The sequence below is a fragment of the Chlamydomonas reinhardtii genome, chromosome 17 (assembly GCF_000002595.2).
Source record: "Chlamydomonas reinhardtii strain CC-503 cw92 mt+ chromosome 17, whole genome shotgun sequence".
Lineage (NCBI taxonomy): Eukaryota > Viridiplantae > Chlorophyta > Chlorophyceae > Chlamydomonadales > Chlamydomonadaceae > Chlamydomonas > Chlamydomonas reinhardtii.
In genome coordinates, this window is record NC_057020.1 from 1725701 (window position 1) to 1737997 (window position 12297).

At 60.5% G+C, this 12297-nt stretch overlaps 2 protein-coding genes across 2 annotated transcripts; both read right to left on the bottom strand.

The window, feature by feature from the left end:
• Positions 1-228: 228 nt before the first annotated feature.
• CHLRE_17g708901v5 (uncharacterized protein) lies at positions 229-5113 on the bottom strand. The gene is made up of 10 exons (XM_043072046.1): positions 4856-5113; positions 4201-4490; positions 3883-4023; positions 2951-3623; positions 2650-2762; positions 2261-2511; positions 2014-2093; positions 1103-1566; positions 909-958; positions 229-782 (listed from the first exon to the last, which is right to left on the bottom strand). Exons 1-10 carry the CDS (start codon positions 4992-4994, stop codon positions 416-418), a joined length of 2568 nt encoding a protein of 855 aa, XP_042914505.1. The 5' UTR covers positions 4995-5113; the 3' UTR covers positions 229-415.
• A 204-nt stretch (positions 5114-5317) lies between these two features.
• On the bottom strand, positions 5318-12193 carry CHLRE_17g708950v5 (uncharacterized protein). The gene is made up of 14 exons (XM_043072047.1): positions 12074-12193; positions 11754-11850; positions 11030-11307; positions 10711-10851; positions 9897-10581; positions 9672-9784; positions 9258-9508; positions 9018-9097; positions 8386-8798; positions 8193-8242; positions 7771-8096; positions 7504-7652; positions 7290-7385; positions 5318-6991 (listed from the first exon to the last, which is right to left on the bottom strand). The coding sequence occupies exons 2-14, from the start codon at positions 11845-11847 to the stop codon at positions 6935-6937; spliced, it is 2733 nt and encodes a 910-aa protein (XP_042914506.1). The 5' UTR covers positions 11848-11850; positions 12074-12193; the 3' UTR covers positions 5318-6934.
• Between the last annotated feature and the right edge of the window lie 104 nt (positions 12194-12297).

Consider the following 12297-nt stretch of genomic DNA (forward strand, 5'->3'; position numbering starts at 1 on the left):
CCACGTGGCGAATCACACTGATCACACGTGCACACACACCTGGGTGCCCATGTATGCGTAACGGGCTGTTTTTGCCATTCCTGCGCGGCATTGATGGTGCGCATGTCAAGGGATGCTTGATACCAGGTTGCAACCCGATTGCTTGGCACGGCATGTTGGGTGGCGCTGCACTCGCGCCTTGCAAGGCAAGGGACCGTTGCTGCCCGCACGTGCATGCAGCTGAGCACTACTAACGCACCGTTACACATCGCGTTGCTCATTGTCGCCGAGCCGCCAAGGCGGTACGGCAGCGCGCGAGCGTTGGCGTTGTCCTTGAAGCAGTTGACGTAGCTGAGCGCGGTTGTGCTGGTTGCTGCGTGCGGGGCCCGAACAACTGAACTGTTGCACAGACGGAGTCGTCACGAGGCACAAAATTTTACTGCCCTGCTGGCGGCGATCCCACTGGCCCTGTCCCTCCATCCCAACGCTTACTAGTTCCAGGAGGTGGCGGCTTCAGGGTGCTAGGCGGCGGCGGAGGCGGGCTGGGCGGCGGCTGGTTGGGAATGACGCCGCCGTAGAACTGGATGTCGTCCTGGTACGGCCAGAAGTACTGAGAGGCCCAAGGGTCACTCAGCGAGTAGCTGCCGCGGGCGATGGAAATTGTCTTCACAGCGAGGTTCAGGTCTGCGGGACCCAGTGCGATCTTGCCCTGGAGGTAGTAAATGTACATGATGGAGGCCTGCTGGCAGTTTGTGAGCGTTGTTGAAGAGACGGTGATGGTGCTGATCGCCGGCAGGGGCGTCCTGCGTTGCGGCAACACCGTTTGCAAAGAACATTCAGCAAATAACATAGTGCGCGATGGGCCCGAGCAGTCAATACCGCCGAGACAAGCAACTGCAAGCAACCAGACCGTATGCTCCAACACTCACGATGAATAGGTGATGCCCATGGGGCCCAGCAGCGTGTTGACGGTGTAGGTCTGTGGCGTGCATGTTTGGTTTCCAAGCAAAACGTGTCAGGCAGCTGCTGTTGACCGCATACGGCTACTCCAAATCCACCAGCCGTTGGGGTCTGACCCCCCCCCCCCCAGCAGGCTCCCACACCGCCGTATGCCCGCATGCACCTGCAGACGCCGGCGAGCCTGCTGCTGGGTGTAGCGCCGAGTGAGCTCCTCTAGGGTCCGGAATCCGGTGAGGTCAGCATGCGCAGCTGACGCGCCCCAGTAGTCATCCCCGTACGCCTCCAGCAGCCCCGAACTGAGCCGCAGCTCCTCAAGAGCCGCGGCTGCCTCTTCGTATGTAGCTGCTGCCACTGCCGGAACAGGGGCAGCTGCGCTTCCTCCCTCTGACAGCTGGCGGCGGTGGCGGCGCACTACCGTGCCCGTCTGGTTGTTGCTGGCCCATGCAGCGGTGCTCCACAGGGCGTCGTAGTACGACTGGTCTGGGCCGATCACAAACAGACCACGTGAGCTGTTGTACACGTACGAGTGTACGGTGCGATTGACCTCGTAGTCGCCGTACAGGGCGTTGTCCGGCCCGATGATGTACAAATCCACGACAAAGCTGCCAGGCTTGTTGAACCGAGGGTCTGTGCGAGCGGGCATATCCAATGGAAACGCCGTCCCGCCGATTTAATTCCGTCGACCAGGGCATGCCGCTTCGGCGGCCGATAGCCCCCATACACCCCGCCACCGAAACCAAGTGTCACAACACGCACATAGGGCAAAGGCGGTCCGTCACTGGACGGTGGCCGCTCCGTGTGGGCACGCGTGTGGGTGGGGCGCGGCGCCTGGACAAGGGGGAGGCCTGAGGACCCCGTTAACCCCGAGACCAGGACAAGATTCAAAGCCCGCGGGTTCTGTACCCAATGCAAATCAAGTAGCGCGTGTGTGTTTGTGTGTGTGCGTGTCTGTGTGTGTGTGTGTGTGTGCACGCGCGCACAAGAGAGCAGGCATGTGCAGCACCCACCAAGGAAGGGGACATGCGCATGTGTGCGTGCGTGCTGTCTACCGAGTGAGCATGTTGGTCTGCTTACCGTTGTACTGAGAGGTGAAGACATCTATTGGCAGATACCACTCGGGGTTGTTGCCATTGCCGTTGGGGGGAGCCTTCAGCCTGAAGACATGAAGCATAATCGGTGCTGCTTGTTGGTTCAGCACGGCATCCATCCTGGCTTTGCAGCCTCCACTCCCCACCCCCATAATCATAGTCATGAGGTAAACCCGTCAGCAGCGGCCGCAAAGGTCAACCCATCAACGAACCCCTTAACCCTTCACACTCACGCGTTCTTGTCGCCGCCCGTCAATGTCGCGGACGTGGCCACTAGCCACTCCGCGAAGGGCTGAAACTTGGGGTCCGACACGCGCACCTTGGCGCCACCCAGCTTGGTGCCGTACGACGCGGCCCACAGCGCCTGGCGCAGCAGCAGGCTGTCCGTACCGGGGTCGGAGCCTGCCTTGCAACACAGGTCGGTGATGGACTTGGCGGCTGTGCCGACCACTCGGCCGTCGCCGTAGCGTGTGCCGTACAAAACCTGCAGTCTTGAAGCAGGCGGGTGGGAAAGCATGATTGCTGGCGATGCACGGTATGACGGCGATCGAGGTAGTGTGTTCATTGCGTCGTGATACCAAGCAAGCAGCAGGCCGAGCGTTGCCTTTCGCTCTTTACTCACGTTGTGGGCTGAGGGAAGAGATGCCAGCGAAAAGCAGCGCTGCGCCAGCACCACTGTGGCTAGTGTGCGCTGGATAGGCATCTGCGTCACCGCAGGGTTGATATATGATGCGTCTGCAGCCGGCGGCGAGTAGGGGAAAGGACGAGGTAAACGGCACGTGGGTAAACATGTTTATGGTTTCTTCTCTGGTTTGCGAAACCTGAAACAACCCACGACGGGCCCAAAACACGCCCGCTGAAATGCACAGGCAAGGCAAGAAAGGAACACCATAAGAAACCCGAGATTAAGGGTCTGACCATACCTTCAAAGAAGAATCCTGTCGTGTTGACTTGGGCGGAGAGGATGGAGGGCGGCATCGGAGGTACCGGCGGGGAGGGAGGTTCAGGAGAAGGAGGTAGTGGGCTGGGCGGCTCGGGTGAAGGCGGCGTCGGGGGCGCCGGGCTGGGCGGCTTGGGGTTGGGTGGCGCCGGTGAGGGCGGGTCAGGTGAGGGAGGCCTGGGGCTGGGAGGTGCCGGCGAGGGCGGTGACGGTGATGGAGGCTCCGGTGACGGGGGCTGTGGGCTGGGTGGTGCCGGTGATGGCGGCTGTGGGCTGGGTGGCGCCGGGGAAGGTGGGTTAGGAGAAGGAGGCTGGGGACTGGGTGGCTGTGGGCTGGGCGGTGCCGGGGAAGGCGGCGCAGGTGAAGGCGGCTGCGGGCTGGGCGGCGCAGGGGAGGGTGGTGCCGGTGATGGGGGCTCCGGCGAGGGTGGGCCAGGCGATGGTGGCTTGGGGCTGGGCGGCGAGGGGGAGGGTGGCGACTGGGTTGCGCCCGGCACCGCCCACACCGCAACAAGCTTGGCTACGGCCAAGCCCGAGCCGCCGTTCGTCTTGCCGGGAGCTGGTTGCGTGCCCGTCCACACCTTGAAGGATGCAAGTACGCCGCCCAGCGGCGCCCCCGCTGTGATGGTGGTCTTGTTGCACTGCTGAGAGCCCAACTGCGAGCGCGAGTGGTGATACCGAGCACACAGAGCACAAGGAATCGGAGTACGCAGGAGCAGGCGTGTGTTGTTGTGCGTAAGTGTGGTCCGTTGGTGTGTAGTGATGGCGTTCTGGAGCGAACCGAAAAGTTGGCGGTCTGTCCATCCGATGGGATATTTCGCCGCCACGGCGCCACCCAGAGTCTTACTTGCCAGGGCGACACGTACGCATGCCAGCCAGCAATGCGCCTTCATTCCTTCCTTTTCGCCCACGCACCTTTTTGCGCGAGTTGTCAGAGAAGATGATGTTGAGCGCTCCCACATAGTTGGCGGGTGTGCAGCACACCTCAATGGTGCGGACCTGAACGCCCGAGGCAGCGCTGTTGCCCTCGGTCTGGATGAAGGCCGTGCGACCATTCTGCTTGCAGTAGAAATGAGGTCACGTCATGCACAAGTCAAAGCTTGATGCATAGAGGACATCTACGTTCGTCCCCTCCGTGTGCCCGTCCCGCGTAGAGGAAGCCCTTGAAACAATGGCCGGCCCTGCCCACTCACGGCCCCCCGCCCCATGCACTACATGCACCCGCCCACGCACCGCGGGGCTGCCCAGGACCATGGTGCTCCTCACGCCGGGTGGCGCTGGGTAGTTGCTGTGGATACCGGCAATACCGTAGATCGCCTCATACTTCTTGACGTCGGCGGAGTTGGTCTGCGCGTTCTCCGACGTGACCTCCAGCCCCAGCGCGGCTCCGTACTGCTGGAACGCGGTGGTGCTCTGGAACTGAAGCGTGGGGCTGCCGTAGCTGCTGCCGCACAAGGGCGCTGACTCAAGGAACACAAAGGAAGAAGCCTGAAGCGCGCGGTGACCGCCAGCGGCGGCGAGACCTGCAAGCATGTGGTTAGGAATGGGTCAGGTCAGGTAGGAATGGTCTTCTGCTGGTCGAGGCCGCCGTCACTACTGCTGCTGGTTTCCCCGCGCGCGGGGTTTCCCCCACAGTCATGGTTCACGACAGGTGAAACACCCGGCCACCGCTTGGCCCCGAGGCAGGCCCAATGACGCGTTGATGAATGAAGTAGTAGCATAGCAGCTTTCACGGCAGGAACAGGCTTCCGTGCGGCGGGGCGTCGGGCGGGATGCTTCCATGTGCATCAGTGCCCTTAAACTCCAGCGACCGCCTCAAGCGTCCCGCGCCAGCCAGGGATGCCATCGATGCTTTTGTTTTACTTATTTCGCACTGAGCTGGCCTCACCTTGTGGGAGTTTGGCGGACGTGGCCGCCTGCTGCTGGTGATGATGTATCTGCTGTGTGCGAGCGCTCCACGCTTCATCCGCGCAGCCGTGAATAGCCAAAAGCGCTAGTGGAAGCATTAACGAGCACAGCCTTATCATTGTTCTGGCCAGCGGTGAGGTAGGTGAGGCGTCCACCGGTCGGTTACCCGCACAGTGGAGCAGGTTGGGTTTGGACTGCAGGTTGGGTTTGGACTGCAGGTTGGGTTCTCTCGCTCTGGTTCTCTAAATGGGAACGGTGAGCGAATGGCGTTAACGAGCGCCTAATGTGTGAGAAAGCCCTCTTCCGGCCGTGTAATGCGCCGTCATCGCTGCCTACTGAGCGCGATGCAGCAAATGGGTGCGACCCCCCAGGACCCCCAATGAGCCAACTGCCGCCACGGGTGCCGACCCCTCGGATTTGGCGCGCCCCCGCCAGATTGACGGTCGAAGTTTAGCAAGGCCCGCACAAATGATGCAAGTGTCTTATTCTTTCCACTTCATAATCACGTATGCATTGGTGTGGAGGTTGCGTTGTCAGCCGTTGCTGGCATGGCCAGAGTTACGAGGCTGCACGAGGCACGAGGACAGCACGTACGCTTGCAAGGCGCGCCCGCCCCGCCCCGCTCTGTGATTCGTTCGTCTGCCTCCCACGTACATCAACCCCGTACAACTCATAGGTACTGATTGGTTCATTAAAATGAGGCTTGGCCTAGATAGCTTGGCGTGGGGGCACACAGACCGACCACAACGGACATCGCTTACACAAGCGCAGCCGCAATCACTAAATCACAGAATGGGAGCACCATGCCGTGAGAGTTTTACACGGCAAAGCCAAGGCGCCGCGCTGCGCGATGCGTAACCATTGTGAAGACACCTGCTTCATTTTCACTAGCTAGGCACTCGCGCCGCCAGTAGCCAAGCAAGCAGCACAAGATAGGGTACTTTGCTTGGGCAGCGCCCAAGCATGATTGTAAACCTGTTACCAACTGTCCAATGGCAAACATTTCACCACTCTGGCAGACACAGACATCAGCTACTGACAAGGGCTTCCCTCCAAAGGAACAGGGAGCCGAGCACATAACACGCCGCGTTGAGGCCTCAGGAGGCTTCAGAGGTCATTGGGAAGAACGTGTGCGCATTCTGTCAAACAGCCACTAAGCGCGACGTAATGAAGAGATAATTCAAGAATGTGCTGGCAACCAGCGGGGTTGTAGCAGGCGTTCAGTACTGTGCCCTAAGTACAATGCGCTAAAGCACACACCAGCGTTGAAGGCGTTGGCGCTGAACAGCCACCACCTCCAAGGGCTGTGATCCCATATCCACGCCAAGGCACAGGTCGTGTCCTTGTCGCCACAACAGTATCTGAAGAGGTCCGTCTCGCCGTGCGCCCTGCCGCACGAAACAAGCATCGCCCCCAAAATAGCCTGTACCCGCAATATACACACATCCAAACCCGCGTCACACTGCAAAAAAGCCATTCTCATATGCACCATTTGGTAGGAAGAGGAACGCGAGGAGGTCAAGGAGTCATAACAGCAAGGATTTCCACACATTTGGCCAGGGGGAGCGACATCCTGCCGCGGCCGCCACCTCATGTCTAGGTCTGGTAAGCGCGTTACGAGTCTTTTCATTTCATACTTAGGATGACTACAGAGATGCAACAACGAGTCGTTAGATGTCCATGCAAGTTGCGAAGCGGCCAAGACAGTGGCAGGGCACGGAATACAGTAGTCCGTGCCCACTCTGTCACTCACGCAGGTCACACTGGACAACGTGCACTGTACGAGCATCATGCTGGGAAACACACACAATTATAAGCCGAGTAACCCTAAAGCTCCTGCGGAGGGCAGGCACTGACACACTGCACTTACTGACAGCTACTTATCACCCTCAGTAGCTTCGGAGGCTGTTGCCAGCAAGTTTCAAGCGGTTATCAGTGCCTACGCTTACCATATTCGTCCAACATTCAACCAGTTGTATAAATCTTGGTCAGTCCTTGCGCGAGGCCGATAATCTAATGCGTATGTAAATTGAGATGGTGTTGCGGTTAACCCGCAGGCTTACAGCACTTGCCAGACCGAGCTCACCATCGGCGACGTGCCCGTGTTACCGCAGATCTGTTCAAGGGTAATCATAACCAAGCCGGATGCGGAGGAAGGGCAACCAAGAAGGTAAGCAAGACGGAGGCGATAGCCAAGGATGGCAACCACGGTAATCAGGACACGCTACGACAGGGTCGGGGTTTCTAATCAGCAGTCAGGCGGCGAGCCCAGGCCGGGGCGCAGACGCGTGATGCGTCCCTCATGATAAGGCCCGTACGGCAGAGCGAAACCCTGGACAGCCCTGGCACATGGCATGCCGCCCACCCCGACCCACTGCCCCTATCAAGTAAGCTCCTGGCCAGCCAATGCTCACCTGGGCTGTGTTGCCGCCGCAGCGCAATGCGCAGCTGCTGGACGTGCCGTACGTGTTGCACAGATTGAGATCATAGCCCGCCCAGCAGTTGGTGCCCTGTGATGCAAAGGTACGTGCCAGAGGACAGCGTGTCAGGACATGCACTTGCCTGTGAACGCGCGTGTCATGGCCCCATGGGCCTGCACTCCTTTCCGACCACATGGCCTGCCCGCACCTGGAGGCCTATGAAGGGATAACCAGCGCTCCGGGCCCAGCTCGTGCACAGCTCCACCGTCATTGCTGCCGAACCGCCCAAGCGGTACGGCAGCGCGCGCGCGTTGGAATTGTCCTTGTAGCAGCTGAGTTGAGTAAGGGTGGCGCTAGCTGCAAGGGGTGTTAAAAAGGGACCGTGTTTAGCGTCAGCTGAATGCTGTTAATTGATGGATGAAAGATCCCGCCCATGCCCTGAAAAGGGCAGACTGTGCCGCTCCCCGACGCTCACCAGGCGGCGGCGGAGGAGGCAGTGAGGGAGGAGGGGATAGGAGGGTCGGTGGCGGCGGCGGCGGGCTGGGCGGCGGCTGGTTGGGAATGACGCCGCCGTAGAACTGGATGTCGTCCTGGTACGGCCAGAAGTACTGAGAGGCCCAAGGGTCACTCAGCGAGTAGCTGCCGCGGGCGATGGAAATTGTCTTCACAGCGAGATCCAAATCGGCGGGACCCAGTGCGATCTTGCCCTGGAGGTAGTAAATGTACATGATGGAGGCCTGCTGGCAGTTTGTGAGCGTGCTGGAGGAGACCACGATCGTGCTGACCGCCGGCAGGACCGTCCTGAGGGCAACAACACACAGCAAGAATGAGTAAAAGCATGCAAACACAGCGATGGCCGCCGCCGCCATTACAGGAGGAAGCAAGCACACCACTCACGATGAGTAGCTGATGCCCATCGGCCCCAGCAGCGTGTTGACGGTGTAGGACTGCGTCGTGAAAGCAAGACGGGCATTCAGGCCAGGTGATGCATGTTTTGCTATCTGTCGGCATGAAGGAGGGATAGCGCCTGAGCAGAACCAGCGCGCAACCCCTACCCCTCCCAACCGCACCCTTCCGTGAGAAGGCACACCTGCATGCGGCGGCGGGCCTGGTAGTGGCGGGTGAGCGCCTCCAGCGTGTTTGCACCGTTCGGGTCAGCCGTCACGTCCACCGCAAGGCCGGGGCGCCCCATCAGCATCGCGCCATACCGCAGGTCCTCAAGCGCCGCCTCCTCCTCGGCAGACAGCAGCGTGCGGCGGGCATGGCGGCGGCGAGTAACGCCGCCCGGGCCCACCGTGGTCTGGTTGCTTAGCGTCCCGTTGATCGTGCTGTTGAAAAGGTTGTCATAGTACGTCAAATCACTGCCGACCACGAACAGCCCACGGCCGGTGTCACGAACGTAGGACAGAGTCGAGTTGATCAGCAGCTCATCAGTGAACACCTGATCCGCGCTGATGATGTACAGATCGACTACAAAGCCGCCAGGCTTGTTGAAGCGAGGGTCTGTGCGATGAGCGATGGGGCATGTGTTGGTGCGGCGTCAGACGAAAACCAGCACGAGTGGTCAGCATTGCGCAGTGCTATTCGGTGGACGTTACGGTGCGTCGACGTGGGACCCTTCACCCGCTCGAGTACATTTAGAGGCTGCGGGGCACCCCGGCATGCAAACAACTCTTACCGTACGCCACACCTGCGTGCACTAACTCACGAACAACCACCCACCGTTGTACTGAGCGGTAAAATTTGACAGCGGCAGATACCACTCGGGGTTGTTGCCATTGCCGTTGGGGGGAGCCTTCAGCCTGAAGACATGAAGCATGGTCGGTGCTGCTTGTTGGTTCAGGCACGGCATCCTGGCTTTGCAGCCTCCACGTCCCCGCCCATAATCATAGTCAAGAAGGTCAGCCGCTCAACGGCCGTAAAGGTCAACCCATCAACGGTTTCCAAACCCTTCCCACTCACGCATTCTTGTCGCGGCCCGTCAGCGTCGCGGACGTGGCCACCAGCCACTCCGCGAAGGGCTGGAACTTGGGGTCCGACACGCGCACCTTGGCGCCACCAAGCTTGATGCCCAACACCGCCGTCCACAGCACCTGACGCAGCAGCAGGCTGTCCATCTTGGGGTCCGACCCGGCCTTGCAGCAGCGCGTCACAAGCGACTGGGCAGCCGTGCCAGACACGCGGCCGTTGCCGAAGCGGTTGCCGTACAGGACCTGTGGGGCGACCCAGGCGTGCAGTTTTGACATGGAGGCAATGTGCTAACGCATTGGAAGTGCGGATGCGTGTGCAATGCACCATCTGCACTATCGCACTGCCTTCTCTCAGCATTTGATGGCTGCAGCCCCATTGCAAAGAATCAAATACGGCAGGACGTACGTTATGCCCGGAAGGAAGCGACACGGTGGAGTAGGATGCCTTCGCGATAAGCACTGTGCCGAGCACGTTCCTGAGATCCAGCGACTGGATGGCGGGGTTGATGTAAGACGCGTCTGCATGTTTCATGAAAGTATCGGAAGGCGTGTTATTTTTGCAGGGACGGATGCAGCCCCGAAACTTTGATCGTCAAAGCGTGTTCCCTCAAGGTTCAGGGCAGCGCCGTACCGTCAAAGAAGTACTCGGTGGTGTTGAACTGGGCAAAGAGAATGGAGGGTGGCATGGGGGGTGACGGCGGCGCCGGTGAGGGTGGGTTTGGGCTGGGCGGCGCCGGTGACGGGGGCTGTGGGCTGGGCGGCATGGGAGAAGGAGGCTGTGGGCTGGGTGGCGCCGGTGAGGGTGGGTTTGGGCTGGGTGGCGCCGGTGAGGGTGGGTTTGGGCTGGGCGGCGCCGGTGATGGCGGCTGTGGGCTGGGTGGCGCCGGGGAAGGTGGGTTAGGAGAAGGAGGCTGGGGACTGGGTGGCTGTGGGCTGGGTGGTAACGGGGAAGGCGGCGCCGGCGAGGGTGGCTGCGGGCTGGGCGGCGCAGGGGAGGGTGGCTGTGGACTGGGCGGCGCAGGTGACGGCGGCTGCGGGCTGGGCGGCGCAGGGGAGGGTGGTGCCGGTGATGGGGGCTCCGGCGAGGGTGGGCCAGGCGATGGTGGCCTGGGGCTGGGCGGCGAGGGGGAGGGTGGCGACTGGGCTGCGCCCGGCACCGCCCACACCGCAACAAGCTTGGCTACGGCCACACCCGAGCCGCCGTTCGTCTTGCCGGGACCTGGTTGCGTGCCCGTCCAAATGCGGAACGAGGCCAGCTGGCCGTTTGCGGGGGCCGTGGCAGCAACCGACGTCTTGTTGCATTGCTGAGAGCCCATCTGTAGAAGGGAAAGGGTTTGGCCACCCCACGCAGCCATTATCTCAGCCAGCCAGAGTCAAGCGTAACCAAGCTCACTCAAATGACCGAGCCGGCTAGCTTGAGATGCACCCCTTCTTTTCAGCCGCACCTTTTTGCGCGAGTTGTCAGAGAAGATGATGTTGAGCGCTCCCACATAGTTGGCGGGTGTGCAGCACACCTCAATGGTGCGGACCTGAACGCCCGAGGCAGCGCTGTTGCCCTCGGTCTGGATGAAGGCCGTGCGACCATTCTGCTTGCAGTAGAAAGAGGTCACGTCATGCACAAGTCATAGCTTGATGCATAGAGGACATCTACGTTCGTCCTCTCCGTGTGCCCGTCCCGCGTAGAGGAAGCCCTTGAAACAATGGCCGGCCCTGCCCACTCACGGCCCCCCGCCCCATGCACTATACATGCACCCGCCCACGCACCGCGGGGCTGCCCAGGACCATGGTGCTCCTCACGCCGGGTGGCGCTGGGTAGTTGCTGTGGATACCGGCAATACCGTAGATCACCTCATACTTCTTGACGTCGGCGGAGTTGGTCTGCGCGTTCTCCGACGTGACCTCCAGCCCCAGCACGGCTCCGTACTGCTGGAACGCGGCGGTGCTCTGGAACTGAAGCGTGGGGCTGCCGTAGCTGCTGCCGCACAGGTCCACGGAGTTACTGTATGTCCATGTCGATTGCAGCAGCCGGCGGGAGCGTAGGCCTGCGTCGTGGGGGCGGCGAAGATTCCCGCAACCTGACCGACAGCGTCGTGCACGAGTTCGACTGCAACCGGCATTATGGTGTCCCCACTTTATTTTATGTCTCGATTGGTGTTAATTCAAGGCCCCGGCTGCCGCCGGGCACGGAGAAAACGGCAGCTGTCGCGAAGCATCATGCCTTCCCTCATAAGTTGCTGAAGTAGGGTATGGGGAGCTTCGTTGTAAAGCCAGTCGCATGTATAAATGCAGGTTTGTGACCCGTGGCATGGAGGGTGCCGTCCAGGTCGTGTCAGTTGGGTCCCAAGTGCTGCGAGTTGACGTGGGGAGTATTATGCGTGCTGCCCAATGTACAACGGAGACGTGACAACGGAGATGGGACTGCAAACCCACATCTCCAGCTGCGCTGCAGCCGAGCAGTTTCGCGCAAACTGGCACAAGATTGACGCACCTGTGGAGCTCTCGTCAGCAGCCGCCGTCAGCGCAGCGCACAGAGTGACAAGGAGTGCCACTGGTCCAGCCCAGCGGCCTCCTGCGACTCGCATGATCTGCACGACGATGCAGCGAAGTTGGAACAGCAACGCCGTTGAAAGTGCGTCCTTGCGAGGCCAAGAAAAGCCTCCCGAACAAATTCTATGCAAGTGGCCTCGTTGATAACAGAAGCAATAATAGCGCGAATGGCCAGCACGCTACATACTCGTCGGGCAGCTCGATTTTACGAAGCCCTCCCAGGTTTCGCCTTCCTTTCATCCCCGCTATCGGTCTGCGCACCTCAACTAGTGTTCCCTTGGAAACAAACTCCCGGCGGTGTGATCGTCGCGTCGCAAAACAGAGTTTTATAGGAGTGTCGTCGTAAACTCTAGCACGCAGACTGCTGTGTGCAAGTTCGGCGCTAGTCCAGCAGAATGTGATTAGTAAGGAGGGCTGGTGAAATGGGACGGCATGATGGATGGCGCCAGACGCGGGACGCCGACCCCGATCAGCGATCAGGCACG

What these genes read in the sequence shown, in the direction of transcription:
- CHLRE_17g708901v5 (XM_043072046.1), bottom strand. Translation starts at nt 4,994, where the DNA reads ATGATAAGGCTGTGCTCGTTAATGCTTCCACTAGCGCTTTTGGCTATT. An exon ending in CTCTTCCCTCAGCCCACAAC is followed by an intron (nt 2,512 to 2,649) that starts GTGAGTAAAGAG and finishes TCAAGACTGCAG; the next exon opens with GTTTTGTACGGCACACGCTA. An exon ending in AGGCTCGCCGGCGTCTGCAG is followed by an intron (nt 959 to 1,102) that starts GTGCATGCGGGC and finishes TGCACGCCACAG; the next exon opens with ACCTACACCGTCAACACGCT.
- CHLRE_17g708950v5 (XM_043072047.1), bottom strand. Translation starts at nt 11,847, where the DNA reads ATGCGAGTCGCAGGAGGCCGCTGGGCTGGACCAGTGGCACTCCTTGTC. An exon ending in TGGTCCTGGGCAGCCCCGCG is followed by an intron (nt 10,852 to 11,029) that starts GTGCGTGGGCGG and finishes TACTGCAAGCAG; the next exon opens with AATGGTCGCACGGCCTTCAT. An exon ending in ATCCCTTCATAGGCCTCCAG is followed by an intron (nt 7,386 to 7,503) that starts GTGCGGGCAGGC and finishes TTTGCATCACAG; the next exon opens with GGCACCAACTGCTGGGCGGG.